Source organism: Nicotiana tabacum, chromosome 1 (assembly GCF_000715075.1).
Source record: "Nicotiana tabacum cultivar K326 chromosome 1, ASM71507v2, whole genome shotgun sequence".
NCBI classification, from domain to species: domain Eukaryota; kingdom Viridiplantae; phylum Streptophyta; class Magnoliopsida; order Solanales; family Solanaceae; genus Nicotiana; species Nicotiana tabacum.
In genome coordinates this window covers 214850171-214877795 of record NC_134080.1, presented here as the reverse complement: position 1 = coordinate 214877795, position 27625 = coordinate 214850171, and the positions used below count along the sequence as shown (strand labels likewise).

Sequence of the window (27625 nt, the reverse complement as noted above, 5' to 3'; positions counted from 1 at the left end):
TAGGATGCATCAGAATGGTCTTTTCATTTCAGGTTGCTAGTCCTAGACGGACCCAACCCCTGTGTTGAGTCCCCTAAGTCAAATGCAACGTGATGCAAATAAGCGTTCCTACTAGGGATCCGGCATGAAGTCACGTTATTCTATATTCAAAACCTGGGTCAGTGTACTAGACTGTGTACCCGAGCGGACAACTCGAGTCGAGGAGGGGGCAACTTACCGGGAACCAAAAGGCCATCCGGCTTCGTAACTTGTCCGACCTCTTTCTTATTTTAGGGTATAACACTAACAGAATAGGGAGTCTCAACCAATAAGCACATCCCCGAAGGTGAAGAGAGAAGGGTTCGGCACAGTTTATATATATAGTCAAATAATATCAAAGCGGTAAAAGCAGCATTTAGCACATTAGGCTCAAACATGTAAAAATCAGATAAAGCCAAATATAACAATTTATCTAAGCTCGAATTTCTAACCCTGAACCAGTGGTTCTGGGTTTAAAACACTTTTATTCCCCAGCAGAGTCGCCAGAGCTGTCACACCTCCTTTTTCCGCCCTCGCGGGGGTACAGGAGTTTTTTCCAATTAAAGGACAGTCGAAACGGGATTTATTTCTTTATTTCAGAGTCGCCACTTGGGAGATTTAGGGTGTCCCAAGTCACCTATTTTAATCCCGAATCGAGGAAAAGAATGACTTTGTATTACAGTCTGCGCACCAGAAATCCGGATAAGGAATTCTGTTAATCCGGGAGAAGGTGTTAGGCATTCCCGAGTTCCGTGGTTCTAGCACGGTCGCTTAACTGTTATATTCGGCTTGATTATCTAATATAATATGTATTATAAACTTATGTGCAAATTTTATCCCTTAGCCGCTTTTATTATTCTTTTTATTTATTGTTATTATTTTACGAAAAATTGCAACATTGTGAAAACGTATTTCAAATCACGTCGCAATCAATGCACCCGTGGTTATCGACACATTTCGACTCCGTTGAGATTTAGATTTGGGTTACATAAATGCACACCCGTATTTAAGGAAATAACATTATTAAATACGCGCCTAGAGCGACTAGCGTGTCATTATTTTGGGTAGGGCCGTGAAATTTGCTAAAACGGCTCCTCCCTAATTCTAAGCAATTAACTGTACATTTATTGAGGGCCCCGAAATCTATACATTTCATTAAGCGAGGCTCATCTCATTTATTTTAAATGGACAAATCTTAAAGCGACTACATTTTTTTTATAAAAATTAGTCTCTAAAATAAAGAAAGAAAAATCCTAATTAATTACTAGCTTTTATTATTTTAAGAAAACATGACATGCTAATTGCTTGATTAATACAAATATTGATGAAAAAAAGAATTTTACTCTTAATTTCGAAATTATAAATAAAATAAAAATTCAACAACTAATATTCAAAATAAACAAATATAGCTAGATTAAAACTCAGCATTGTTATTTTTTTTTTAAAAAAATATTATTGAGATTAATTATTCACAATCATTTGAAACTAGATTTAACCATAATTACTAAAACTTATTAGAAAGTTTATTAGACTTAAACGTTCTTCTAATCTTGCTTAAGCTCAAGTCATGCCTTAATGCCTAATTTACGATGTTTAATTTAAATTCGTGTTTTAGCTAAATTTAGCTACTTGTTCATGATCAACCTATAATCTTGAAGCCTTCATAACTAGTGAATTAACCTGTTTTGCCGAACTGATTTATTACAGACTAACTTATGATATTATTTTCTTATTCCAGCTATTATTTAGTAATTCATGAAATAGCTTAAATACAATCAACAAAAGGAACAAAGAAAAAAACGAAATTAAAACTTCAAATTTTCATTCTTCATATGTATTCATGCTTCATATTTCGGATTACAATAACCAGCTTTTCAGTTGTGTACCTGATATTGGAAGCAAAAGAAAATGAATATGAGAATCAGCAGCAGCAGTAAAATCAGTACAACACAGCAACAATAGCCCAACAACAGTAACAACCCAGTAATAGACTGGTGGAGTAGTAATCCCAAAAAAACAAAAGCTTCCAGCTTTGATGAAACAACAATTAATTCTGATTTCAAACAACAAAAGAAAGCAAAATATTTTTTTAGTTTTTTTTTATTTTGAAAGTTTAAATATTTTTCGGAATTTTCTCTCTCTTAAATGTTCAGCCCTTTTCTCTCTCTTATTTTTTCTTTCAGATTCGTTTCTCTTATCTGTGTATTTTTTCTCTGTTTCTGTGTGTGTTTTTCTGTCTATCTCTTTTTTTTTCCTCCCTCAATCTGATTTCAAGACTTCATATATATAATCTCATTCCATAAATCTTTCAATTAATTAAAATCAATACTTTTTCTCTACCCAACCCATTATCTTCCCACTCATCCCCATTACATTAAATAAACATATCACACCACCCCATTTCATTTTGTCCCCCATGCCTAACATAAAATAATGCAAGATTCCCCCTTTAAATTAAATCTTGTCCCCCCTTTATATTAAATAACCATATCACAACCCACCCCATTTTATTTTGTCCTCCATGCTTCATATAAACAATTACAAAATGTACAATTCCTAAACTACCCCTCTGACCCTATTGCAAATTACTATTTTACCCCCGAAAGTACTATAAATTACCAAACTACCCATCAACTATAACACATCAATTAATCAAACTTAACCAAAATATAGACAATATGATCAATTTCTAACAATGTTCAAACAACAATATGAACACGGATGAACATCATAACAACAATATCACATGAACACGATTTTAACAACATTTCAACAACAAATCACATGAACACAAATTGAACAACAAAGAACAACTAAAATTTGATTGAACAATATTTTAGCAACAAACAATCCTATTTTCGGATTCAACAACTACAACAAACAAGTATATTTAGATTTCTAACTTCAATCATATTGAACTTAAAATTATTTCTAACAACATTACAACCAACAATTCCTATATTAAACTTTATGAGACAAATTCAAGAAATAATCACAAATGGTAAACAAGAAATCAAGCTATACAAATTTCGGATTCAAGAACAATCAAACAAAGTATGAACATGAATTAAATCTATTTTAAACAACAAACATGATGGATTTAAACGATTAAACCAACATATTTCTCTAACACAATTAAATTCTTTAAACAAATAACAAGATCGACGAAGAAACAATTATGAACTTAAACTTGAACTTAACAATATTAACAATTTCTAACAATACATAAACACATGAAACAAATTGAAGAAATATTTAATTAAATTTCAATTTGTATCTAACAAACATCAAACTAACAAATATTCACTTAAACAATAATACAAACATGACATGAATATGAAAACAACTAATTAAACTTCTATTTTGAAATCTGAAAATTAATTTAACAAACAACATGAACACACTAGAAAATTATTTCAATGATGAACAACGAACAAAACAAGGATTAAATCATTTAACGATTTTGGATCCGGAAAATATCAAACAAAAATATGGACAAAAATAAAACTCAAAAACTACTAACCGGATCGAAACGATGAACAACGACCAAACAAACAACGAACTTGATGATGAACTCACGACGTACAGGATCTTGACTCGACGAAAAACCCTCGACCTTTGACAAACCGAAGAAGACGAAGGGAAGATGAAGCATTGTCCGGCAGCCCAATGGCGAAGAACAACGCAACAGCTGTTTGGGACGACGAAGAAGAAAGCAGAAGCAGCTGAAACGCAGCGGGGAAGCAGCCATAGTCGAGCAAACTCGAGCTTCAATGGTGGATAGGGCTGGACGACGAAGGCAGCGACGGGGAGCTTGGTGTTGAAGATGATGAGCGTGATGCAACAGCTCGGAGACAGAAACAGTCGCGAAAATCTCAACTGTGGGCTTTCATGGTGGAGCTCGACGGACTGGTTGTTGGTTGTCGAAGACGAAGCAACGACGGGGTTGGAGAAGGTAGTTGGTTCGGTCGCGTTCGGAGGTCGTTTGGTTGAGCCGGGGTCGTGAGGGTGACGTGCGTGTGTGTGTGTGAGTGTGACGTTGGGCAGCCATGGTTGAGCTTTGAGGGGGAAGCCATGGATGACCTTGGAGAAACTTGAGGAAGAAGAAGAAGATAGGAGGGGGGCGGATGACTTCTTAGTCTTTTTAGGGTTTTTTCTTCTTTTTTTTTCTTTTGTTTTGTGTTGTAAAATGTAAGACAAAGGGGTTTGGGTCTTTTGGGTTATGGACTGGGTCGACCCAGTTCGAAATGGACTGGGTCGTAGGGAAGATTGGGCCATTTTTTGGGCCTGTGGCTTGAAATTGAAGAAGAGGCCCAATTCCGACTTTCTTTATATTTTCGCTCTCTTTTCTTCTTTTATTTTTCTAAAACTAAATTATAAAAATACTTAAACTATTATTAAGAACTAAATTAAGTTATAAAAGCACAAATTAACTCCCAATAATAATTAACGCACAATTAAGTATTAATTAAGCATACAATCGTATATTTGGACATTAAATGCTAGAAATGCAAACGATGCCTATTTTGTAATTTTTGATTTTTGTAAAACAAATTTAATTACTAACAATTGTAGAATTAAATCCTACATGCAAAATGCGACATATTTTTGTATTTTTTATTAATTTAGCAAATAAACACGCACAGACAAATGCCAATAATTATTCAAAATATCACAAAATTGCACACCAAAGAAAAATCATTTTATTTTTGAATTTTTTGGGAGTAATTCTCATATAGGGCAAAAATCACGTGCTTACAAGTACATAGCTTAATATTAGCCGAAAAGAGCCGTAACTAATTGTATCTTTGACTGTTATCCCATCCCCGATTGCCCCCGACAGCTCGAGCTCGACTCGAATCACGACCTCGAGGTCCCCATCGACCGGTTCCGCATCCGGGCAACAGGCCCCTTCGGTTTGATTACCGCCCCATTTTAACGTGCATTTCATCTTCGAACTCCATATTGTTAGCATCAACTGCCCTAACAACTAGCTCGGGAATAGATCACATATTTTTAGAAACCCATTTACAAATTTAATTGTCGTTACCATTTTCACGGTAAACAACTAACTTTGTAAATCCTCAAATTTTCTTAATAAATCATTGACTATTCAAAATTATTTTTTTCTTAATCATAAATCATTAAGTTGAGAGTATTTTATGTCATAATTAGAATAAAAATTATTACACATTATCCACTAAGACTGCTACGATGGTTAATTTTAAATAAAACTTTCATTTAAAAAGTATTTATTTATTAACTTTTGTTATGTCTTTACTATATAATAGTCCATAATTTTTTTATAATTGTTTTTCTAAATATTATTTTTTTCACGTTTATGAGATACAATACTTATTAATTTAATATCTCAGTATTAGCTAGTAAGTATTTACAAATAAGTAGTTGTCATGGTATTGTATGGTGAATTATGTGTCACTTTATTAACTTATTGAAACTTAAAAATAAATTATGTTAGAAAATCATATTTAAATTGTGAATTATGTTTTTATATAAATTCTCTTTCAAATAGAAAGCATATTAAATAAAAGGAGTATTTTAAGAAAAATATCAAGTTATAATATCGAAATTCTTTCAAGATTCATTACTCCTTAAGAGATACATATAAGATTTCGTACTGAATACATTACTTTTGATGTTTGAGTTGTAACAACATTGCAGCCAATTTGCATATTATGATATATGTCATACTTTTCGTATTATTCATAATTGAATTATAATTTATAAATATTTTAAATAAATTATTTGTTATAATTTTGTGATTTTAGTGTAATTTTTACAATTATGTTTTATTTTATAATATCTTAAAATTTTTAAAATTAGTAAAATTTAAAAATCCGTGGGACTTACGTCCTGTGTCCTAGGACTTACGCCTCGCCTCGTCAGAGCTAAAACGCCTCGCCTTATGCCCCGCCTTTTAAAACATTGAATATCCATCGCAGGCATGGACCGTTGTGCAAAATGCAAGAGAACCTTCCTCTATTTTTGCTAGTGTAGAAAGAGTACTTAGAATTTTCCCCCCAAAATGTGCACCTTTTGGCTAAGAATTCCAGTAGACTGCGACTTAAAGATATACAAAATATATTTATAGAATGCGACTTAAAGATAAATCATAGCAGAAAAATAGACCGAATTCCTCAATAATACAGGCCGTAGGCATATAAATTTTATTAAAATTAAATCCATAAAATAATTTGGATTATATTTTAAATTCAAGATATATTGATCCAAATAAATACTATGGGCTAATATAATAGAATTAATTATATAAGTCCAATATATATGGATTAAATAAATAAGTCTTAATCCATTGGGCTAACCCATTTAATTGGGCTAAAGTGATGAACCCACTTCATTAAGCCCAAGATGTCATCTTCCTAGAGGCCTAGTTTAGCGCCACGTGTCAAATGATGTGGCACGCCAAGTCAAACGAAAGAGTCAATGGGATCATGCCACGTGTCAAAATGACAAGGCTTGCAAGTCAAATTAAAAGGCGAATGAAATCATGCCACATGTGCAAGCGACATGTTTGGCCAATCAAATGTGGTCTTGTCACTCTTCAATCTGATTGGTCGGAAAGAGTTTGTTCTTATCATAACTCTTCCCTCCCACAACTATAAATAGGGGTCTTCATAACCCAGAAAAAATACCAAAAGTTATAACAAGAAGCAAGAGAGATCTCGTGGATCAAACGCCGCAAATTTCTCTACAAGTTTCAAGCTTCAAGCTCAAGAACGAAGAACAAATCAAGTTCAAGTTCAAGAACGAAGAACAAATCAAGGTTCAAGGAGTACGAGTTCAAATCAAAGTTCGTGCTAGTTGAATTCAAGATCATCGTTCGTGGCAACAAACATAAATTCAAGATCAAGCTCAAAGGCCCTTGAATTTATTTACTATTGAAAAGAAGAATCCAGAAGATTCATATGGATTGTAACACTCAAATATCGAAATAAAATACTACGATTGTTGCGATATTTTTCAGTCCCGATTTTATTTTCTCGATGCAATTTATTGTATACACAGGCCATTGGTTGTATATGCCAAAAGGCATTTGTCAATTACGTATCTGTCGTATTTGGTAATTTTTATAAGTCGTAATAAGTGATAATTGCGATTTCTAAGTCGTATTTGGTTAAATGCGATTTATACATCGCAATAGCCAATTGCGATTTATGAGTGGAATTATAAGTCGCAACTTCCAATTGTGTTTTATAAGTCTCAACTTCCAATTGCGTTTTATAAGTCATAATTCTCAATTGCTTTTTATAAGTCGCAATTGTCAATTGCGCTTATGAGTCCAATTGTCTACTTATAGAACAATTGCATTGTATAAGTCGCGTTGATTACATTTATATTGGTCCATTTAGTGGATCCTCGCTAATAAAAAATATCATATTGAGCTGCAACTTCGAGGAAGATAGTACTGAGACATGCTAGTATTTGTCCGAGTGGGCTCAAGCTAAAGCAGATAAGAGAGTTAGCTTTCTTGTGAATGAGCCCAAACAGGAGCAGACACGCACTAGATCAGAGCAAATTTAGCTGGTCCAATAGCGGAAACACCTACTAAGATAAGGCATAGCGAGAATTGAACCAGCATCTCGTTGAGCTGTTCCAGTAAGCACCCCTTCAGAAGCTCAATTTGTAGGACCGGGGTAGAACACAGGCAGACGTGCAGCCTTTTTGAGAGGGCGCAAAATTCTAACTTGTGTAAATGCGTCAATTGCATTTCATAAGTCATATTTATCAATTGTGTTTTGTAAGTCACATTTGCCAATTGCGTTTTATAAGCCATTTTAATTTCCAGTGTCGTACTGCTTCCGGTTAAATGCGCTTTGGGTCACTTTACCCAATAGCGCTCTGTTGGCCCATTTTAATTTTGGAAGGGCCCGTTTTATATATACTGGCCATAACCCGATAACCATTTCTTGCCCAAATGAACATCCTATCGTCTCTCTGTCGTTAGGGTTTATCCCAAGGGTTTGAAGGAATATCAGTAAACTGTAGCTGTGCCAATGGCGAAACCAGGCCGAGGCCGTGCGGCTTCGCCGTCAGGCTCGTCTTCTCGTTCTCCATCGCGGTCTCGTTCTCGCTCTTACTCTTCTCGCTCCTCCAGTTCCCGCTCTCCCTCTCGATCTAGATCCCGCTCCAGATCGTTTTCTTCCTCTTCCTCAAGTGGAAGTTCTCGCAGCCCTAGCCCCCGCCCTCCTCCTTCTCAACGAAAAAGGTTCTATACTTTATCTAAATACGTAGTTGGTTGCATAATACGCTTTTATTGTATTTTCCACTTCATTTTGCTTTAAGGTCGAAAATCCCTTGTTTTATCTGTTTTAACGTGAAATTGGCTGTTTAGAGATTTATATTCTAGTAAAAAACCTGTAGTGTTTGATAATTAAAAGAGAAACTGTAGAGTACTGACTGAAACAGGAGCTAAATGGACAGTAAGGATTCAATGAACCACTCTCAACTTGTTTGAATTGAGGTTTAGTAGTTTGCTGTTGTTTGTTAATGTGCACACGGTTACTGGAAATATATTAGATACTCAGGGGTTTATGACTTTGAAATGTTGTAAGTTTGTCATGCTCTGTTATATGTTATGCTGCCAGTTCACTACCCTTTTAAGTGTCGTCGTTATTTTTGTTTATAATTTCGGTAGCATGTTAAAAGTGTTCAGTCATGCTGTTGATGCATTAAGAGAGCTTAGCTATTACATTTTTAGATATCTTTAAGGTGGTTAAAGTCTCCACACATTTGAACTCAGTAATTAGAAGAACATTATTAGCCATTACTTATCTAAATTTGGATATATTGGGCCTAGAGTACTTCAGACTCACCTTAAAAGTGCTAGTTGCTTTTGTTGGTGCTGAATTTGAGTTATTGGGCTGTGTGACACATTTCTTTGGTATTATTCAGTTCTACAAGTGCAGATAGCTTACATAATCTTGTAAATATGGATTTTCCTGCTGCTTTCCTTCAATTGTCCCAATATGCAAGTGGCAAAACTAGAACATTGGTTGCATCCCTCTTTCTTTTCTTGCTCTTCTTCCGTTTAGACAGCTAAAAACTTATTTTCATCACAATGGGACATTGCATAAGATGAGCTGTAAACTAGCTATAATAATGGTTAATTTTGAAGACTGGACTTGTTTTCATCTTCATATATTTTTATTAATTTAAGCTGGAGAAGTGGAAGTAGAATGAAGATTTATTCTAATATTCCTGTGCTATTAGTTATCCTTTCAGGAAAAACTGTTAAATTACTGCTAGAATTCTCTCATTGTTGAATGATTCTAACCTACCTTTTGGTGTCAATATGGTTTTGCTAGCCCTGCTGGAGTATCTAAGCGAGGCCGTTCACCACCGCCACTATCTAAGAAAGCTTCTCCACCTCCAAGGTAATGGTGTTCTTTTACTCTGCGACCGAGCTTCGGTTCGTTCATGCAATAACTACATGCAAACCTTTTCCTATATTTAATGTTACATTCAGTTTCTTTTTGGGATCCCTTTTTTCTCCTTGGTTCTGTCTTTCTCCTCTTCTTCTGAGTGAGAATAAACATACTGAAGGTGGTTGGATAATGATGAGACATGATTTATGAATAATTGGGGTAAAGAAGACCGTATGTAGTATACCAAAAGAGAACCTAAAAAAATTCTAGTTTTATACAAACGAGAATCTCATGGGTGCACCAAAAACTACAAAAAATTAGAAGAGATCCTAATCTCGCAGGATCATATTCAGTACCATACGCAATTTTTTGCTAGTGATGTCACAAACCAGTGGAGAAAGATTAATACACCTGTTATTCCTAATATCGACAATCACAAGAACTAAGTAATCAGAGATTATAATTAAACTTATCAACCTAATTAACAATAACCCATGTACTGGCACCTCCATTTTGTTACGATGATGGTAAATTGAAAAATGAATTAAAGAACAGTCACTTCCAAGTTCAAGCTATGATAACCCGACAATTCCATTAACCTCCAAAATAAATCACACACACCCAGCAAAAATACATTATAAATTAAACTATCATAATTATGTGGATTCATCATGAATTGGCAAGTTTACAATGGCTGTTAGCCTACCGCAACCATCCTCTTTATCCGGGCTTGGGGCTGACACTGTGAGCAAACTCACAGTTATGGTCATGAATAAATAAAACAATAAAAACTTAAACACTTGAAGAAAAAGATTCTCTTCAAGCGGGTGTTAAAGAAATAGAATAGCCGGTAAAGTGAATTAGTTCTAACCTGGTGGAAACAATAATAGGATCCCTCACGAGTTCTTTGGAAATTGGACAGCTATATTCGTTGAAGTATTTTATTATTCATATTCTTATTTACCAAAAAAATAAATGAAACTGCATGTAGCACTTCTGGCAGATGCCTTTATGCGCTTTTGTGATGTGTAACACTTGAGATATGATTCCAGGAAAGTCTCTCCAACTCCTGAGTCACGTGTGCTTCATGTGGATCAGCTCAGCAGGAATGTCAATGAAAACCATCTGAAAGAAATATTTGGTATGTTCAGCACTTCGTTCTGATTACTGAAGTGTTTGTTTGCCAGAATTGTTGAAATTCTAGTCTGAGCTAGGGCAATTACAACCCTTAGCATTGCAATCTGGCCAGAGTTCATTGAGTTAGGTTTACTGGTAAATAGACAGGTCAAGATGCGCTTGGCCTAAAATTTCTCTACATAAGTTTGGTCATAATTTTTTATCCTTTTTAAGTATCCACGAAAAAGCTAATGTCAATATGTTAGTCCTGGAAGAATTGGGTAAAATATAGTTTATTCCTCCTTTTGGGGTAGTTTTTCTATGGAGAAATAAAAAATCTGAGAAATGTTGAGGATGCATAATCCTTTGATCACAATGAAATGACAAAACCAAGTTGATAATTTTCATTTTGTTTTGAGTCATATGTTTATTCCTTACAGGACAACAAATATTTTACATTTTGAAGCCATAAAGTACCACTCTAAAACTGGTTAAGAAGTTCGTTTCAAAGAAATGCATATCTGCTTTGCCAATAAAGATGTCTAATATACAGCTCTTGGACTCTTAGTTTTCTAAAATAAAAGGGATATGAAGTTTTCCTACCTCAAATCATTGTTTATATTGGTGTGTTTTTTAGTTTTTCCCGGAGAACTTTTTGGTGACAAGACTCCCAAGGAAACTAGTAGTTCTCACTTCTCATTTCTTGGTTTTTTAAGTATCAGAGTCGTGGTCAAGGATATGAATCCGTTTCAGGCAATAAAAAGTGGAGTATCGTGCATATATTAAAAGCTAAGGAATATGATTTGTTCATTGATTATGTTGGGTCAGTACAGTTGCTCCCAAGGAAAATTAATAGTTTTCAGTTCTTTGATTCTTAAGCATGGTGTAAGGTGTAAATTTCCTGCTTCTTCAGCTAGATTGCACTCGTTTAGGTTTTAACTTAAATTTGGATTGATAACTTGTATTTATATAAGAAAATATAGAAGTCAAGCAGCTAGTTTGCGCTTTGACACAAGTATTTGTATTGGGCATATGACCCATGACTGACCAGCACAAAGATTTCTCGTCAATGAGCAAGGGAGTTTGGCCCACTATTGTATACCTGTTATTACCCACTAAGTTTATCCAACTCGCTCAATTGCCACCCATAGCCAACCCTTTAGTTATAGATGTTACTTGTTCTGCTCCTTAAGCAGTTATATGATATGCCATACATTCTAGTCTGACCCTGTTATTGCAAATTATAAGTAACCGTTTAAGGGAAGAGATAATTTCATATAAGTGTTACTTTGGAAGCCAGGGTGTGCTTGTGTACCTTCATAATGACTCTTCATTTTCTCATTAATTTGGTTTTCCAGCAGTAGCTTTTGTTAGTAAAACATCGACATGTTTGTATGGCGTGCTAGTTCCAATGTATACATCATACGATGAGTTCAAGTAAAATATATAAATGGGCATATAAAAGAATGAAAAAGACTTGCTCCGAAAATAGTATCTCCAGGTTTACAGAAATGTTGACTGGATTCCATCCATTATTTGATTTAAATACAAAGACAAGTTGCTGTCTCTCTGTCCAGCTCATGATCTTCATGATGGTTAATGTCCAACTTTTCTTTTCTGCAGGTAATTTTGGTGAAATTCTGCACGTGCAGTTGGTCATTGATCATGTTGTAAGTTAACAAGTCGCATATTCTTTAGACGGTGTGAGCTCTAGGAATTTTTTTTCTTTGGGGGGGGGCCCTAATATTACAAGAATAAACTTTTTGCAGGTTAACCTTCCAAAAGGGTTTGCTTATGTTGAGTTCAAGACTAGAATTGATGCTGAGAAAGCCCAACTACACATGGATGGTGTATGGTTTTAAGATTTGCACGTTCACTCAGTAACTGCATCCCACCATTTTCATTTTTGATACGGGGGATTAACTAATATGCTTTGTTGGTGTTAATGCAGGCACAGATTGATGGGAAAATAGTTCATGCCAAGTTCACCCTGCCAGAGCGGAAAAAGGCTCCCTCACCACCAAGGGCTGCTGCAACTATCTCAAGAAGAGATGCTCCAAGAACTGATAATGCCCCTGTTGATTTGGAGAAAGATGGACCAAAACGGCAACAAGAGTGTATGATATCCTTGCTATATTAGGGATTGTTTATTGGCTCTATGATACATTGTTTAATCTGGTTTACTTTGATATGATCAGTATCTCCTCGTCGAAAACCTCTCTCTCCACCTCGAAGGTCTCCTATAGGACGAAGAGGATCTCCTAGACGTGAGCCAGATTCTCCTGCCCGTCGACGTGCTGAGTCTCCTATTCGTCGTCGCGCAGGTTCTCCTTATAGGCGTGGCAGTCCACCAGCCCCAAGGAGGAGGCCTGCATCTCCTGTTAGACGACGTTCACCATCCTCTCCACCAAGACGTTATCGAACACCTCCTAGGTTGGGTATTTCACATTTGCTTTTGAATTTTTGGAAATTTGATCTGGACCTTTACTAATTAAAATATTAAGCAGGGGCTCTCCCAGAAGAATTCGTGGCAGTCCTGTTCGAAGACGTTCTCCCCTTCCGCCAAGGCGACGGTGAGTTAGTGTTTTAATTGCATAGACTTGAATAGTTGAAGTAAGTGATGAAAAAATATCTTCTCCCTCACTCCATATCTAGAAAGTCCCTTTCAAGATTTGCATAAATGATGATAAACATGATGCTACATGTTTCAAAGCAGTTCTTTAAATTGTTAAACCTTAGTTACTTATAAAAAAATTGGTAAACCTGTGTGGCAGTGTAGATATGTGTGACATATTTAAAATGATGTCGAGTAGTTGATTCTGCGCAACTGTCAAACTAGTGTTTTCCCATTATGAGTGGCAGTTGCCTTTCTTGTTTTTAGTAGTACTTGTTATATTAAAAATATAGTGAATTGTAGCCTGAACAATGTAAATACAGATTTGTGCTGTGTTAACTAATGTTCAAACTGAAAGTGGTAGCTCATGGTACCTTTGTGTTTGTTTGTAGTTCTCCACCACGACGTGCTAGAAGTCCACCCAGAAGATCTCCGGTTGGTCGCCGGTCTAGCCGCTCACCTATTAGGAGACCTATCCGTTCACGATCAAGATCCATCTCTCCTAGGCGGTAATGCATAAATTTTATCATCTTTATCATTTAAATTTCTAATATCGAGTTATAGCAAATTCTTTTCTGGTGTCTTGAATAGGTGGTCTGCTGCTATACTTGTGGTCTGTAGTTTTTCTCTTTATGCCCACCTTCCTCATTTTAAAATTAATATACTTTCTAATGCCTGCTTTTTTGCTCTTGGGTGTATCTTATCCTCCACAATATTGTCAGAGAACATAACGTTTGTTACATTTCTGAAAGAATTCATTTCTTATTTATATGAAATTTTTTATTTATTTGTGATTGCTTCATGTAATAGGGGAAGGGCTCCAGCCGCAAGACGTGGGAGGTCATCATCCTACTCTTCTTCTCCCAGTCCTCGAAAGGTCTGTGTTTGAGACTCTAATTTAACAAACTTATCGGTTAGATCATCTGATTTTTCTTTGGGTCAACCTATTGATTGTTTGATGTGGATATAATCTGTTTGATTATTTCAGGCACCCCGCAAGATTTCAAGGAGTCGTAGTCCTAGAAAGTGAGTTCCTTGTAATTTGTTGCTAGTTTGTACAATTGGATTGTCTTATGTGCTTGTCATTGTTTTGGATTTTTATTCTTGCTTTAGTCATACATACGGTAGGTTTTTCCTTACAAGTAGGGAAAGCTAAACTCTAGAACTAAGACACTTAGGGGTCGTTTGGTTGGAATACGGCTTATGCCGGTATAAGTTATGTTGGGATAAGTTATACTGGGATTAGTTATGCTGGTATTGTTGTTTATTCACTGTTTGGTATGTTGTATTAAGAATGACAATTACATAATTTTTAAGAAGAAAGTATAAGTTATACCGGTGCTAATTACACCACCCTCTATAAGGTATAAGTTATCCCGGTGTTAAAATTAACATCGGGATAACTTATACCTGGTTTGCTAACCAAACAGAGTATTAAGGTGGTATTAAATTTTTATACCACCCTTATACCTTCTTATACCTCATACCAAACGACCCTTAGTAGACAGTTCTGCAATTTGTATACAGAAATGGCTGAATACCTCAAAACCACTTGAGAATTATCTTATGTTACTGCTTTTGATGTCCCGGTACTTCATCAAATGCAGGCCTTTAAGAGGGAGGAGCCCCAGCAACAGTGACAGCAGCAGTTCGCCTCGTAAGCCCTAGGTTATTGCTCTTGCAAGGAATCTATCTTAATGGATGATTTTTCTGATCTTATTCTGCTGGAGAAGTCAATTAGGATACCCTTCATTTCACTTGATGACTTGATGTGAACGTATGAATGTGAATTCTTTTAATGGTTGTACTATTGTCCAAATCCCCATTTACTTACCTTATCAGAGGAAAAAACTATTGTCCAAATCCACTGTGTTTTTTGGTTAGTTGCACCACCCAACAGTGAACATATAAATGAAAAAGGAGGAAAATATGAACATCAGAAGACAAGTCTTGCTCGTTTAGTCAATGTAAACTCTTGCCTTAAATCCATAGCTTGTGGCATTAACTTAAAGTGACAATTGGTTCATCATCGTCGAACCAAAAAATCCCATATAACAATATCTTGCAAGTCTTCTCTTAGATTCCTATTACTTACCTGTATCTCGTTCATCTTCAATAATGCTACTCTGAATTTCTATCACGAGGTCTTGGAAAATTGGAGTGTTTATGAGCTTGACAATATCTTGTATGGCGCTTCAATTCGATCTCAAGCAACAACTACGTCTCAGTCTCAATCCAGACTAGTTGGAAACGAAATTGGCTATGTGAATCATAAGTATTCATTCAACTCCATTTGGATTCATTTCATCTCAATTCTCGATAACCTTAGATTCTCTTGTACAACACTGCCTTGCCTTTCCTACATCTGAAAATTATTTCCTTGCAAGCATAGACTGTCATTACGCAATTGGAAGTGTAAGTTAGTCAACCATGGAGTTACCTATAGGATTAAGTTCCTTAACAATTGATATGAATCAAATTCTTTTCTCAACTACTTAATTAACCTGATGCGGAAAACGGGTTAAAACTCACAACTATACTCTTTATGCATGAAAATAGGAATTAGCTAAATTAATACTACTAAATAAGCAACTTCAGTTTAGGATAAAGAACAGTATGATCAGTGAAGTGCCGTGAGATACAAAGTCCAGTAATGTCCATGAGTTGAGTTTTTGAATCTCCAGATGCAATTCTTCCAAAATGCACCTCAAGTCATATCTCTTATATTTGTCCTTTATGACAAAACCAAATAAAACTGGGATTGTTACATAAATAGGCGGCGATTTTCTTTTTCTAGCCGGTATATATAGATTATACACTGAGTATACACAATTATACATAAATTATACATGTATAAAATATCTACCAGCTATTTTTAGTTTAAGAGATTAGGTAGGCCACTATTTGGGTTAAATCTTCGATAAAAAACTCAAACTGCAAAGGATAATAGTCTGTTCTGCTCTTTTTTAAAGTGGTTATTTAAGATGTTGCTGGTTTTTTGATATCGAAGAAGCAATCTATCTATCTATATATAATAGGAGAGGCAAAGCAAGGATAGAATGACAAGTGTCAAAACCAAAATTCTACAAATGTCAAATTTTAGGACAAACCTCCTATAAAATTGGAGATTCAAAAAATAATTTGAAATAGAAAATAAGTTCAAAAGTTTAAACCTTCCTATTCAGTTAACATCAAAATTGAATCTCACGTTCAGTATTTTAAATTAATTATCCTAACCTCAAATTAAAAAGACATTTGGTCAACATTTCCTATATAATATCATCAAATAACCAAGTTAGGAAAACTAACATTTTTTTAATCCTTAGGGGGCCTTTTCTTGATTGGAACAGCGTTGTCTGAGACTGTAGATGATGCCATAGGTGCTTTGAAATGTGTAACTAAATATGCATAATAAGATATAGATATCTAATAAATATGTAACCATATAACTATTGTATCAATGTAATTTGATGAAATGATATAGAAATTTAGTTAATTTGTTGAAACTGCTTACCAAGAGCAAAAGATATTTGCCTTGATGAATTACATACTCATATATGTTTTTGCACACAAAATGTGTAGATTCTGAATTTGTGAGTAAAATGATTTACCCAATAATATTACTAATATTCATAATTGAGAATGAGTTAACGATAATAACTACATCTCAATTCAAAAATATTATTAGGTCTAACTTTATTTATCTATATCTATATCTATATTTTTATAAAAGTTAGAACCTCAAAATTTAAAAGTTAAATATTATAGATATAGATATTTATATTTATATTTATATCTGTAGTATTATAAAAGTGGAACCTCAAAAGTTAAATTACCACAATACCTTTCTAAATAACTTAAATATTTTTTTTAAAACTAAATAACCTAAATATCATCTTTTAAAAATAAAAAAATAAGGGAAAAAAACTAATTAGGCCGGTATACTATGGTCTCAAACATATTAGTTTCCTCATACGACACAACTTCTCATGCTAAGGTTGGATATTGTTGATTTGTGGCAGTAAGAATATTCACTAATTTTGCAAATTTCTTATGATTTTCATTTCTCAAATCCCTCTTTTCCTTTAATTTACTTATCTTCTTCTTTTTGTTTGGTCGTGACTATAAGAAAGTGACGAGTATCCAAATATGGAAGTGTAAATTATGTTTAACTATTGAAGTCTTCATCTTTTTTTTGTTTGGTCGTGACTATATAAGAAACTGACGAGTTCCAAATATGGAATTGTAAATTATGTTTTACTATTGAATCTTCATCTTTCTTATCTCTTTTTTTTTTTTCTTTTTTCTTTTTAACCGTTCCTTCTCTTTTCACATTTTCTTTTGTGTTTTACTCTATTTTTCTTCTTTGTTTCTTTATGTAGAGTAAAATACTAGAGAAAACTATTTTAATTTTATACACATGAAATATTTTTAAAGGCAAAATAAATTTTATAATATTTACAGTAATGCCTATAAAAGATAAAGTTTCAACTTAATATTCCAAATGATCATTGAGCAGGCGTGGTGTGTGTATATATATGTGTGTGAAGGGGGCAGGGGAATCCTTTTAAACGTTATGACAAAGTTAATAAAAATTATGATGGAAATTCGAATTTGTATAACAAAAGAAAATTTTGAATTTAAATAAAAAGATAAATTATTTGCAATAGATACGAAAGTGTTTAGCTTCAATTTCAAATTATAACTACTTCTAACAGAGTGGATTAGACTGAAGTCTTCTTCTAATCTATATTTGATTATACCACTTTTATTGTGTGTAACAAAACTCATAAAGTCTTCTTCTTTATTTTTCTGCAGCCTGGTACCTATCTAGACCAGAAAGAAAAGTACATCTTATACATTGAATTTGTTAACAAAGAACTTATTGTGTTTTCAGTGGCTGGCCTTCAAAGATCTATTCCATCCGAGAATTAGAATATGATCAATCATCTAAGATTGCAATTCTTTTTTTATAAATGCTTTCCTCACTAGCTGTTTTCTAATGAGTACATGTGTTTCTAATGGGTACATGTGTCTCACTAGCTGGACTCTCTTAATCTACTGTATTTCTCAAGTAACATTTCTTATGAAAAATTATATTTAATATTCTCCGCACAACATGCCTGCGCAATGCACGGGTACAAATATTAATACTCAAGAATATCACATCATACCCAATGGCATCAATTTGTGGGCTAGAAAATGTAGTGGCAATGATAAAAAACTGAGTCAAATATAGCAAAGGCTTCACAAAGATAACCTTTACACGCCATTTGCAGTTTTAGCCACGGCCTATGTTGCACGGACTCTCCAAAATGCTACTGCACCCCGATTAGTTTCTCCAAAAATGCATTAATTTTGGATGATCCGACACACCGGGTGTCGGGTGATAATTTTAAGAGAGTCCAAGGACTACAAACTGCAACATTCATTAAACTACAAACTAATCTTTTCCCTTTCTTATTAGGATGGGAGAGACCACAATAAAGAACCTTTGTAGTAACAAAACAAGACTATCCTTTAACATGTAATTGACATTGAAAATAAGTGTGTAAAGTTAAGTTTGTTAAACAAGACCTTCTTTATTGTTAAAAATCCTTGAATGCAGAACAACAAATTTGAGATTATTACACAAGACTAGGGCTGTATTCTGGGCCGGGCCCGGGCTTTCGTGGGCCAAACGGGCCGGGCTTCGTGGGCCTGGGCTCTGACGGTTCCGGGCCTGGCGGTCCCGGGCTTCGTGGGCTCAACGGGTGGAACCGGCCCGTGACGGGCCTAAGCCCACATGGTCCTGGGCTTAACAGGCCGGACTCGTGGGCTTCGCGGGCCTAACGGTTTTTTTTAAAGGCAATTTCTTGTAGTATCATGGCTATATTAAAAATATATATGTAGTATATATGTAGATCTAATTATTAAAGTGCTTGACGAAAAAGAAAAATAACAAAACAATAGTAAAACACTAAATTGTCATGCATAATATATTGTCTTGTAGTATATATATTGTATCTTATGTATATATATTCTCTTATATATTTTCTTGTAGTATATATATTGTATCTTATGTATATATATTCTCTTATATATTTTCTTGTAGTATATATATATTGTATCTTATGTATATATATTCTCTTATATATTTTCTTGTAGTATATATATTGTATCTTATGTATATATATTCTCTTATATATTTTCTTGTAGTATATATATTGTATGTTATGTATATATATTCTCTTATATATTTTTATAAGATATATATTGTATCTTGTAGTATATATATTGTATCTTAAAAACAAAAAAAACAAAAAAAAAATTTAAAAAAATATCCGTTGGGCCCGTTAGGCCCGGCTGACGGTCCCGGGCTAAACAGTCCCGGGCTCGTGGGCTAATCTATGAAGATCGGCCCGTCACGGGCTTCTCAGGCCCACCAGGACCGCGGGTCCGGCCCGGCCCGGTTCAGGCCCAGCCCACCAAGCAGTCTTACACAAGACCTTCTATTTTGTGCTTGAGCATGGAACATGGGCTACATTTTGCAAATTTGATGGTAAGCAGAGAGATGAAATTTTCAATTTGAGAGATTTTAGCACTAGTCTAAACAAATTGGTCTTTAAAATCCCAAATAGTTACTCCCCGTCACAGAATGATGTATTATGAAGGGTCAAAATATCTAATTTTGTGTACGGTTTAGGATACAAGATTCCTCCATTCTTTTGAAAAAAATTAGTACATAAGTTGGATCACAATTCTTATATACAGAACATTTATTTAAAAAAAGTATATAATCTTTATAAATGCAGAAAATACAACTTGAGTAAGAGCTCAAACCATATGCAAAGCAATTCTAACAAAATGTTTGGCAAAGCTTATCTCAGAGTCAGCTAAAAGTAAACATTTTATATCGATCAAGACCATGATATAATACGTCCAGGAGATGAAATTTTATTTTAAGAATGATTCATTTTAGGCCAACATTTTATATCGAGCGAGATCATGATATAACACGTTCCTGAGATGAATTCAGAGTGTATTACTATTATCAATGTTTTAAAAGGCGAAAATATTTTAATTTTAGTTTAAAAAATGGATTAGTATATGGAGAATGCATTATCTTTAAGCAAACTAATGCTTAGACTATTAGGAAAATGAATATTATTCACAACTGAGAACGGGCTGCAATCCTATTAATAGCAATTGTGTATTTTTTTGTTTTTAAAGGTTGGTCCCGAAATATGTCAAAGACTTAGGCTGTTCACGATTTGACAGAAAACCGATCCAAATCGAAAATCGAACCAAACCGATTAAGTAAATCGATATTTTTTTTGATTTGGATTGGTTTTGGTTTTAAATTTTAAAAACCGATAATATTTTGTTTGGTTTTGGTTCTATTATAAAAAATCGAAAAAACAGAACCAAACTGATTAATTATATAAAAAAATAAATAATTATTGATATATAGTATAATAACTTTCTGTAAATAATTTTAAATACTTTATGCATTTTAATTATTATTTTGAATTTTGGTTTATCCTACTTATATCTTAAAAGATTGCCTAAGCCCAAAGAATAGGAATCGACCAATTTTCTTTTCCTTAAGAGAATCTAATTCTCTACCTACACACATACTTTTTCCTAATAGAAGAGTTAGGAAAAAAAAACCTACCACAAGAGTAAAGAAAGCAAACTCAAATTGCAAGACTATAGTAGCTAAAGCTTGAGAAAGCAAACTTTTAGTTTGTTTTTTGTTCATTCTTTTCGTATAAAGAAGTAAATAAACTTTCAGTTCCGAAAGAAATATATAGAAAAACACAAATTTAACAAATTATTTTCAGATTGTTGTCTAGTGTTGTTTTACTATTATCGACTTATCATTAGCTTACTAAGAACCGAAAAACCGAACCAAACCAACAACAACCAAACCGATGGTTTGTATGTAATTTGGTTTGGTTTTGGTTTTAAAATTTCAAAAACCGATTAAATTAGTTTGGTTTTGGTTTTAATCAAAAACCGGTCAAACCGAACCGTGAACACCCCTCCATCATGTGTGCATGTTGCCATGGGACTAATATTTGGGCTATATGTTCAAAAAATTGAGTATTATCACTTTTAGCCCACGCCAGAAACTAATTACATCTGATAGCCAAAAATGTGTATAATTTTTTCATATAACATACAAAATGTTATTTTTTCAGCTATTACTTTTAAAGCGGCTATACAGTATCATTTTCTCTCAGAAAATAGGGGCATATATATGTAAGATATACAATTACTGCAGATTGTTTGTGTGTGTGTGCGTGTGAAAGACGGGTTAGGGGATCAAGAGATGGAAATCCACTTGGAAAAATCATTCAATTAATTATCATTTCATGCTCCCACTGCTTTCAGGTGTGGGGCTATGATATAGTAGAAACAAGAAGGCAATAATTTACAGAATGTGTCTTGTAAAATTGTGAAAAATTGAAACTTGATATCAATCATTCAGCAAGAGCATACTCTTCATCAGTCCTTATTGACTGCATTTCTTGAGAACTTTTCTGCAGCGAGGAAGATCTCTAATTGCTGATTCGGTTTGTACTGCTTGTACCAAGTTGGACCGTATCTCTGAAAATTTCACAAACCTTCAGTCAATTTTAGACACATGGAAAAACAATCAGACACGAAACATGAATGGTTCCATAAATTTTATAAGCAAAAAACAATATTGGAAATCACATGTACCTGTGCTTACTCCGTTGCTTTCACCGACTACTACGGTTAAGCAAACCTTGGAATGACAGATAAAGATCTTTGTTATCCATTCCGAAAATATCTTCTGCTTTTTTCAAAGTTTCCTATAGGAGAAAGCATTCAGATAACGAGTAGACAAATAGGAAGACCACATAGGATGCAAAAGCAACTAATTACATTCATCACCTCACGAGATTGCTTGTGCGAGTTTAATTCCTTAATGTTGGCCAGAAATGCACTGAACTGTTCATAGGATAGACGACTCCTGCATCAACAACATGCAGATACTGTCAGGTGAAAGATCCTTCCTTACCAAAAAACTTAACTGAAAGAAAGTAGTTTAGCCATCCACCTAGCTTGACGGAAGAACTCCTTCCCATCAATTCGAGGAGTTTGAGCTGGTTCACAATATCGAAAAACGGATCAGAGGGATCATATGTAAACCAGTCAGTAACATAATTTGTCAAAATGGATATATAAATTGAAAAAAGCTGGCTGATCTGTAGTTGACCAACATTTATGTCAAAATCACCATTTTATTTCTCAAGCAAGAATGACTTAGTAAATGTGCAAAAACAGAAGTGCAATACAGCAGTAGCAGTAAAATGTGCACAGCTCAAAAAAGGAAAACTGAAAAATGAGTCATCAGAAACCTGGCAACGGGCGTGCCTTAGGAGGAGAGTTAGCTGCTGATGACTGTTGACTTGATGGAAAAAAAGATGACATTGAACCTCGTCCGTCATATTGAGGGTTTGTTGGAGAGTTGGCGCCAGATGTCCTCTGAGGAGAACCCACAGCAGAATATCTTCTAGGAGATACACTAGTAGAAATTATTTTGGGAGTTCCAGTTGGAGTCAGACGCGGTGTTATGTAAGGTGTCATGGAAAATCTTTGCACAGCTCGCTTTGAGGCTGGATCCAAGAAAAATGGAATAAAAGTTAAACAGCTTTGCAACATTGTGATATTATAAGAAGCAGACAAAGTAATGTATGAATACCATCATCATTAACTACTGTGCTGTCTAAAGAACCGCCGAAAGAATGGTGTACTGCATAGCTGTTCACCTCCTCTGCAGGATATAATTATCAAGACCAATTTAAAACATCAAAGACAGAACTCCATATCTTGAGGCATCCAAACTGTGACATAAATCTTGAATATGATCAGATGGAAACATCAGAGGGAATACATAGAAAATGAAGCCAAGACTTACCCTTTATGGAATAGGCTTTATGAGCCGATTGGTCGTAAGTGCCGATATCAACAGTCTCAGCTGGCTGAAGATGCAGAAACAAGGTTTGTAATTTAATCAGCAGAAGCACAAAATCGAAAAAGAAAAAGCTATCAGAAAATTGACTTTCACCACAAAATTCTTTTAGAAAGTTTAAGTTACCCTCTGCATGATTTTCAAAAAATGAAATGCTAAGAGATTAAGATTCTGAAATCTTACCGATGAATTCTCATCACTCAGAGACTGCACCAATTGCCTTTTAAAAGTCTCCAACTGTCAAATAAAGAAAGCAAGTTTATGCTGTTGCAATCAAAGTATTCAATAAATGATATAGCAGAGGCAGAAGCAATAACGGGAGTTTTAGTCAAACAATCGAACCATGGAAACAACTTTTGTCAGGTTGGGGGTACATTGATAAATCTCTTTCTCCTATTATATGTTGACTCTGTCATCAGAAGCGGCTTTCAATGAAGTACTAAGACAATCAAAAGGCGAGACCGCTTTCTAATCACAAGGTAGAGATATGGAAGTTGACATGGGTAATCAACATGAACTAAAACAACAATTGAGCCATTGTTAGTGCAAAGGTCTATCAGCCCCCACATCAATCTTTGAACCTGGCTGCATTTAGGAAGAGCATAACATGACCTGAATCACTCTATCTCAGAGATGGACGACATTCCTAATTATATAAGTCAATTTATGCCCATTTCTTACTCTAATGTAATTAATGATCTCTAAGAGAATGACCAAAGTGTTAATCAAACCCTTGGCACGTGGTTACATACATAGCAAAAGTATAATTGATAGCAGTTATCTAGTCCAATTGTAACCTATTCTCTTTGATCCACAGATGTTTCTTAAGCTGTTGAGCCTTTTCTCATAAGCCATACCCACTCTCCATATTGTTGAGCCTATGCTTTTAGCTCAAGACCAAAACTTCAGCCTGTTGAGACACTCTGAATTTATCAAAAGCTCTAAGCTTGTATAACCTAGTTAGGGTAACTTCAAATAACATGCAAAAAGAAAAGAGTGCTTTCAGCAATGCATATAAAAAAGGGGGAGGAAGTCCAACACATTGGAAAAAGGGACTTCAAAGTTCAACCAACTAGGTGGAACTCGATGTATCAAATCTTGCTTCCATGAGAGAACCTAGTAAAAATAACTTTAGGGGCACAACAGTATAGAAAATCAATCTACTAGTTGTCAGTGACAGGTTTCACGTTAATCTATTTGAAAAGCAAATATATATTCCAAGGAGTTGGTATATATTACCCAGAAAACAATCTCCCGTTGTCCCAGTGTACAAGTGTTTTCATTTTAAGACATCCCAAAATGTTTGGAAACATTATATAATTATAGTGTACTCTGTAACTTTCAACAAAGAATTCAAATTTATTTACATACACAAACTTTAAATCTTGATGTGATGTTATTTCAATCAAATTAGCTTTTCAGTTATTACAATAATGTTCGGTTCACTATCATTAATACAAAATATACGCCAAATTAACATGCTCATCTCAATGTAGTCAAACACCATCCTATAAAGTGGGACAAAGGGAGTGCTAAGCAGTAGCATTAGCCCAAGACCAATCAAAGCATAAACCCCCAAAGAAAAGTCACGAAACAACATTCAACTTCCTGTCTTAAATAAGATATTCTTCTATATCCAAAACACAAACTCCAATAATCCCACAGGAGAATTCAACTACAAAACCCTTTTTTATAGCAGTGGCATCCAGGCCAACTTGCACCAACCTCGACAATTCCACCGGCTACTGCTACCTCCCACCAGCAAGGTATCGGATTACTCTGCCCACCAAAGCTTAGCTAGGTGGGAAGAAAGCACTTAGTATTTTTATTTATTTTTTGCCTCCGCTGGGTTAAAATCTTAGAAAAGGTAACAGGGAAACAGTAACTAATTAATCACCTTTGCTAAATCTCGACCCATTTTCTTCGCTGTCAAAGCCAACGAATCCCTCTCCTTCGAAAGCTTCACCTTTTATTCACCAAAAAATAAGGAAGATTAAGGCCTTTTCATTTCAGACAAATGCAAGAGGTAGAAATGAAAGGCAAAGCTAATATAAATCTTACATTATCTTCGCAAGTGAATTTTAACCGTAATTCGGTTTCCTGACAAGCCTGCTCGAGCTGAGAGACCTTATCCTGGAGGTCAACGATAACCCGATCCTTATCATGAAGCTTCTGCCGAAGCCTCCCCATTTCCGACTCCAGCTTCGTAACGCGAGAAGCTATGGCCATGGAAGTAATCTTCCTAGCTAAATCCAACTGCTCGTACGGGTCCGTTGGAATAACCGATAGTATTTCATCGGAAAGATGAAAGTCCGGCCCCGCCGCCGCACTTCGACTACTGTCGCTACTACTGCTCTGTGACGGTGACATTTCTCCCAATTTCACCAAACCCTAATTTGGATTGTTGAACAAGGGTTTGGATTTCGGAGAATACAATGGAAAAGGAGCAGAAAATGGGTAATTAAGGAGTTAATTGGATGTCAACTTTTTAACAATCCGATTAATTAAATTAAATATTCTGTTTTGACTTATTTTTTTGAATTTAAAAATTAATTGTCAGTGACATGTTTTGCGGTGGTTTGTCTTAATGTCTGGGGTTTGAAATTATTTTTAGATTTTCCCTCCAAAGCGTAAACGTCATTTTCTGTTTGGTACGCTTTGGGCCTGGGCCCTGGCTTACTAGGCTAAACCCGATAGTACTGTACTTGAAAACTGACATTTTACCTATCAAAAAGTGAAGTAAAAATATCACGGTATAGTCAGTTTTCGGATTGGTCATTCAAAAATAGTCAGCATTTACGAAGTCAATGAAAAATAACCACTATTTTGCTGCAACAGAGACCGGTCCAGCATAATATACTGGAGTTCGCTGCACCTGTGTATGAACTCCAACAGATTATGCTGGACCGGTATACTTTGCTGACTCCAGTATAATATACTGGAGACTAGAGCACCGGTGCTCCAAACTCTAGTATATTATACTGGACAATTATACTTGCTGAAACTCCAGTATATTATGCTGGAGTTCTAGTGTACTTATGCTGGAACTCCATCATATTATGATGGAGTTCCAACATACTTATCCTAGAACTCTAGTATAATATGCTGGAGTTCAAGCATACTTATACTGGAACTCCAGTATAATATACTGGCGTATTTTTCGGGTTTTGAACAGTATTTTCGCTCAGACTTATCTTTACATGAAAAGTGGCTAAATTTCAATTACTTTTGAAACTGGGCTATTTTTGAACGACCAGTTGTAAATCTAGCTATTTTTGAATTTCTCCCAAAAGCGAAATATAAAATTAACCGACCGTAAAAATGGCAAGTGCACATATAACCTTTTTTTAACGATGCTATTTAAAGATAACCGTAAAAAGTTTATCCTGAAATTTTAAACTAAAAAAAACTTAATTTCATGACATTTTTATCCTAAAAAATTGAACTGAAAATTGAAATTTATGACGTACTGACCAATTCCTAAATAACAACCCTTTAGAGTGGCTACCTAGTGTGTTTTCTACACCGTAAAATAGAAATTTAACTTGCCCTCTGCAATAGGCGATGACAAGATAAGAATTACATGGGTTGTTTGGGTTATATTTGGGCTGGTCATGATGGACTGACTCATTAAATGAGTCATTGTCCAACCCTGCCTAAAGTTCACTTAAGTTAAGATGGGCCGGATCAAGATGACTTAAACAATCGGTTAATCCAACCCGCCCAAATTGACTCAAACATTTGCATTAATCTTAAAGAGTCCTAATATTGTTTTATTTTTCTCATATAAAAGATCAAGTCTCCACATAACGTGAAGGAATCAATAAATACCAACTCCCAGGGGAGGACACGTGTCATCCGACACCACTTTGCCGGAAAAGTTCACCAAATATGTGTAACTTATTGATATGTAAAACAACTGATAAATAATAAAATGACACTGCTTTTGATGTATACTTCCCTTGCCCTCCTGGTGACGCGCTCCTCCTCTTTAGGTGATGTTTTGGGGTCGAACTTAGTCAGCTGCATGTTGTTTTATAAAGTACAGTTTTTGTGCCTTTTCTGCTTAAAATTAACAACAATAATTTTTCCTGTAACTTAGTTCAATGGTGAGTTGTCTTACTATTTTTTTTTTCTTTCTTCTTTTTCTTGGGTGATAAAGTTGGTCGAAACCATTTAAAAAGTCAGATAATGATAGAGTTTTAAGTGATTGTTTAGTATTTTATATAGAAAAAGAAGTATTTAGTATTATTTCCGGTAAGAATATTATGAAAACATTTTTTTTAAATTATCAATAAGATTTCGTTTTTTCTTAAATAAGATTCGAATTATTGTTGTTTTAATTTGTTTCATTACAGTGATTTGACAATTGTTCACTCTCTTAAATATCGAAACCCCTGGCTAAAAATTCTGCCCCTGCCAACTCCCTTCCTAGATGTCATGTCGTTCATGATTTGATGGGACACAATTATTCTCAATGAATCC

The 27625-nt window shown here is 34.8% G+C and overlaps 2 protein-coding genes across 3 annotated transcripts; one reads left to right on the top strand and one right to left on the bottom strand.

The window, feature by feature from the left end:
* The first annotated feature begins 7965 nt into the window (after positions 1-7965).
* Positions 7966-15015, top strand: LOC107765050 (uncharacterized). The gene is made up of 12 exons (XM_016583642.2): positions 7966-8263; positions 9363-9431; positions 10475-10563; positions 12162-12208; positions 12308-12388; positions 12490-12655; positions 12737-12971; positions 13046-13111; positions 13545-13661; positions 13963-14029; positions 14141-14178; positions 14760-15015. Exons 1-12 carry the CDS (start codon positions 8052-8054, stop codon positions 14818-14820), a joined length of 1248 nt encoding a protein of 415 aa, XP_016439128.1. The 5' UTR covers positions 7966-8051; the 3' UTR covers positions 14821-15015.
* Positions 15016-21470: 6455 nt separating this feature from the next.
* LOC107765051 (uncharacterized protein At4g15545) lies at positions 21471-25639 on the bottom strand. Of its 2 annotated transcripts, none has more exons than XM_016583643.2 (10): positions 25202-25637; positions 25038-25106; positions 23324-23377; positions 23087-23150; positions 22871-22942; positions 22527-22784; positions 22226-22271; positions 22060-22138; positions 21865-21977; positions 21471-21747 (listed from the first exon to the last, which is right to left on the bottom strand). In XM_016583643.2, exons 1-9 carry the CDS (start codon positions 25508-25510, stop codon positions 21885-21887), a joined length of 1044 nt encoding a protein of 347 aa, XP_016439129.1. In that variant the 5' UTR covers positions 25511-25637; the 3' UTR covers positions 21471-21747; positions 21865-21884. The 2 variants fall into 2 exon arrangements, with proteins under 2 accessions (XP_016439129.1, XP_016439130.1); XM_016583644.2 differs by having other exon boundaries at positions 21627-21764; positions 25202-25639.
* Between the last annotated feature and the right edge of the window lie 1986 nt (positions 25640-27625).